The 4,526-nt window shown below is 56.4% G+C and overlaps 1 protein-coding gene across 1 annotated transcript; it reads right to left on the bottom strand.

Moving 5' to 3' along the window:
• Positions 1–821: 821 nt before the first annotated feature.
• On the bottom strand, positions 822–4,255 carry MICA (MHC class I polypeptide-related sequence A). Its single transcript, XM_038553308.1, is given in 6 exon segments — positions 822–1,123; positions 1,250–1,344; positions 1,734–1,783; positions 1,785–1,861; positions 1,864–1,884; positions 4,207–4,255. Coding segments are annotated over 6 exon segments (594 nt in total).
• Positions 4,256–4,526: the final 271 nt, after the last annotated feature.

The raw sequence follows: 4,526 nt of genomic DNA, 5'->3' as shown, positions 1-4,526 counted from the left end.
TGCTCAGGATGCATCTATGCCTTGTGAGTGGAACTTCCCAAGGGGACGTCACAGGCAGGACTCTGGCATGCTCTCCTGGCTGCCACATGGGGCCTTGTGAGTCCTTTTCTTTGATTCCTCATGATGGCCGAAGATATTGGAACAGGTGTGGACAGGAAGGAAATAGAATCATTACTTCTGGTCTGGATTCTTGCCCAGTGTTAAACTTCCCCACTAGGTCTTGGACCCTTTACTGCTTGTGCCTCTCTGGTCCCACGATCACCTGGGCCCTCCCCAGTCAACACATGGTCCCCACACATTACCTCCAGACAGAGTCCTGCTGAGCCTGAGAGTAGAGAGAGGTAGGGACAAACTCAGAGCAGGGAGCCCCAGTCCCTACTGCCCAATCCTCACCCAGAGCAAGGAGAGGCCACACTCACCACTCAAGGGCCCTGGGGACCCAGGGCTAAGGATGTAGATGCAGATGTGGCTCCCAGCCCCTCTCAGCTCTCTGACTTCCAGCTCCTGTTACAGAAGCTTTTCATCCCCTCTGATCTGTGCAGAGGGAGACATAAAGTGCCCCACGTCCTAGGAGAGCCCCTCCCACCCTACCCACTGCCCAGAATTCTTATCTGGGCTTCCACAGCTGCTGGTGGTATCTTGTTCTTGGAGAAAAAAACACGTGCAATGATGACAGTAAGAAAATCAGCAGGAGCAGCAGCAGGCAGGTAGCTGTCCATCCACTCCGGGGCACTGGGGCCTTTCCTGGAAAAGGGCCTTATAGTGACCTGGGCTCCTCAAGGATACAGGCCTGCTCTCCTCTCCCGACCCTGGCTCCTAACTCAACCAGGGTCAGAACCCCCTCCACGGATCACCCCAGGCTCACTTGAGGGCACACAGTGTACAGTGTGGTTCCTTGTGTCTTCCATGTGGCAGGTGAACCTTTGCTCCTCTCCTTGAGACTTTATGGCCCCTCCTGTCCAGTAGGTCCCATTCCCGACACTACTGGTAATCTTTGCTCAGGGGTTCCCATCCTGAAGCCAGGTCAGGGAGGTATTCCTGGGAGAGAAACTGAAAGCCCAGCATGTCAGAGGGATCATGCCTTCCAAGGCCTGGCTGCAGAGCATGTTCACTGTTGGGGGCACTGAGGAAGAAGGCACAGAGCTGGTGAGGCCCATGGCTGAGCCCTGCTCACCTCCACAGAAGACAGAGAGAAAAGGCTGCTTCTCCCACTTTCCACCTCTGGCTGAAGCCCTCACTGACCCCAGACCTGCTCCAAGTCTGTTCTGCACCGTGGGACCCAGGTCCTTAGCCCGGGCAGGAGGCTGGGCCAGGAATGGGATCTCTTGGATGCATGTGTTACTGCTGAGGAGGGGGCATGGAGGGTGGGCTCTTCGGCTGAGGGGACTCTAAAGGAAACTCTTTGTGACAGGGAGACTGAACTTCCTCTCTTGCTGACACCTGCCTTCTCTGGTTGAGTTCTACGTAGGAAAGCCCACTGCTCCCTGGACTATTAACACTGGAAGATTTCATTTCCATCCCAACCTGCTCGGTGTCTCTAGAGACTGTAACAGGACAGGCGGATCTCAATACAATGTGCCAACAGAACATGTGCGCATCCCATAGGACAGGACTGCTGGGGGAGGCTCAGTGAGTCTGGGGAAGAAGAAGGCTCCTTCCCCGGGGGTCATGCCTGACCTGTCCAAGAAGCCCATTCAGGTTGCATCCCAGGACTTCTTGATTTCCATGATCGCGGTCCAGCTGAGGATGGGGGAACAGTCCATCCACGGGTCTTCAGGTCATAAAGAGAGGAAGAGCTCCCCATCATGGCAGAAATGCCCAAAGCTCCTGGTGCTGTCGTCTTCTGAGATCTTGAGCCCCATATCTCCTGCAGGGAATGCAAGCCTGCCTCCAGCCAGCAGTGACTTCTCCCACCCTGTGTCCCTCTGACTTCCCCGCCCCAGTGACAAACTCCAGCCAGAGGGCCCCCCTTCCTCTCCTCTATGTCTTCTCTGTGCTGGCTCAGTAATGGCCCCCTTAGGCTGAAGTCCACAGACCTTTAGCCCTCACCCCCACCCCCAGCCAAATCCAGGAAAGAGACAGGGCTCTGCTCTCTACCCTGAACTTCCCTGGGAAAGTCCTACCATCACTCTTGCTCTGACCCCACTCTCACCTCGCCTGTGCCTACAGGGCCAGGACACCTGTCAGACTCATTCTGAGGCTGTTTCCAGTCTCTCTCAAGTCCTTGGCCTCTGTGTTCTGCGTCTCAGACCCGGGACTGCTTCTGCCCACAGTCCCTGTGGCTCTACCATGTCAAGGTGGAGGAAGGCTTGATCATCCAAGTGTCCCTCAGTGAAAAATCTCCGATACACATCCATCTTGGACTCCACTGTGAGGTTATAAGAAAGACTGCGGGAATCTGGGGAGGGAGTAGATCACAGATGAAGTAACCTGGAAGGAACAACATATCAGATGCTTCTCTGAAAAGCTCTGCTGTCCTGAACTGCCTGAAATATTGAGCATGCAGAAAATGCACCTGTACAAAGGACAGGAAGGAGGCTTTCCATACAAGAAGAGAGGAAAGGGGGCAGGAAGGAGAGGGAAGAAGGAATGGCAAAGAGAAGTGGAGATGGACAGACATGCAGCATGGGAGCCAGGAGAGGAAGGCATGGGGTCCTGTGGGTGGTGTAGGTAAGAGGTCAAGGGGAGATACTGGCCTGCAAGAAGCAGGGGGAGGGCAAGAAGGCCATGGGGAAGGAGAGGCCTTGTGAGCAGGGAGGCAGGGGCAGTGGGGAGCCCAAGGTTGAGTGATCCATGGCCAGAGATGCCACGGTGCTTGGGGATTATGGTGGAGTGGAGAGCCAGGGGCTGCTGCCTGTGGTGAAAGTTCATCAGGGAAGAGATGGGGTCAAGGGTAGAAAGGGCAGTGAAGCAGAAGGGCTGTATGTTGGGGGGTATGGTGACCACAAGGGAGCTCAGGGTGTGTCAGTGCCCCTAGGGGTGAGGAAGGTGTAGGCTTAGGCCCAAGTGGAAGAGTGGCAGGCTGTGATCCCAGGTGGGGATGGGTTGGACCTGCAGTGTCCCCTGGGAAAGGTAGTTGGTGGGGGTCTCAGAGCAGCAGGGCAGGGACCCCAGGGAGTCTATATTAGAAAGGAGGGGGAGTGGAAGAGAAAATAGAACCAAGACACCACGATGAACTCCTTGCGGAAGGACTTGCATGTGGGGGTGGTTCTGGGAGGATCGATAGGCCAGACCCCCAAGGAGGGTTAGGGGAAGACATCCAGCACAGAGCAGGCAGGCTGGGAGGAGGCTGGCTATAAGGAAAGGCTGGCGCTGACCACATGGCAAGAACAACCAGTTCGAAGACTGGGTCAAGAAACCAAAGGGGGGATGAGGGCCAAGGATTAATCTGGGAGGTTGGACCTGGAGTAGCTTTCTGGTCCACAGGGGAGAGGGAATGGCAAGAGGATCAGGGGACACTAGTGCTGAGGCTCTGGGAATGGGGGACTGGGTGACCCTGAAAGAACTTAATTACAGGCTGACAAGAGAGGAGCAGGCATGGGCTGAGAGCAGGGAGGAGGCACTGCTGACTGCAAGGGCCCCATCGGAGGAGCTCCTGAGAGAGGAGAGCTTGGTGAGGGCCAGGCAGGGGGGCGCCAGCAGGCAAGGGGCCCTGGGGGAAGGGTACAGAGGGATCAGGGAGGTCTGGAGTCCAGCCCACAGGGACAGTGGAGGCCACAAGAGGGTGAGGGTAGGATGAAGGAGTGGGGACAGAGTGGTGCTAGGTGCTGGCCCAGGATGAAGGAGGGCCAAGGGCAGGTGCCTGCACTGGAAGGGAGGGAGGAGGAGGGGGCACCAAAACTGGAGACAAGTCTGTACATAGGAGCTGTGGAGCCTGCTAGAGGGCTCCCCTTGCTGATGGCAGGAGAGCAGTGGAAGGGAGACTTCTAGACAAAAGGTCATCTCAGGAAGATAGAGTTGGAAAAGTTGGGGGGAGGGAGATCTAGGCCAGAAGCCTCTTTGTGGACAGTGGCCATGAGATGGAGAGTGGTGAGGACCCAGAAAGGGATCAGAGAAAGGAAAGAGAATGGCAGACAGAGGGTGGGGGCATGGGAGACTCTGAGGGGAGGCGAATAGATTGGAGAAGGGGGCTTGAGCTGCAGTGGCAGGCAACAGGTACCCCTTTCCTGTGCCACTGGGTGGAAGACATGGTTCTCTGACACTCACCGAAACCCACCGGGACCCCTAGGTGCGCCCCGGGGTCCTGCTGGGCCATTGACCAAGGTGAACCCCACCACCAGTGGAGCTCCCCAGCTGAAAGGCAAAAGGTGCATGTGGCCTGGAGTAGTGGCTACGACTCTGCCTGCCTCACGGTGGCCGTGGCCATGGAGGGCTCAGCATAGCAGCTGAAAATCAAGACCAAAAAGTACAATCCAGTAAAAACATCGGCCATACACTTTCACGCTGAGAACAGACAACCAATTAGGAGCAGGACATGAGCTTAGCTGGTGACCACTGAAGTCCCCTAAGTCCAGGGCCAACGGGAG

This window comes from Canis lupus, chromosome 12 (assembly GCF_011100685.1).
Source record: "Canis lupus familiaris isolate Mischka breed German Shepherd chromosome 12, alternate assembly UU_Cfam_GSD_1.0, whole genome shotgun sequence".
NCBI classification, from domain to species: domain Eukaryota; kingdom Metazoa; phylum Chordata; class Mammalia; order Carnivora; family Canidae; genus Canis; species Canis lupus.
The sequence above is the reverse complement of the archived record's forward strand: the minus strand, read 5'-3'. Positions and strand labels throughout refer to the sequence as shown.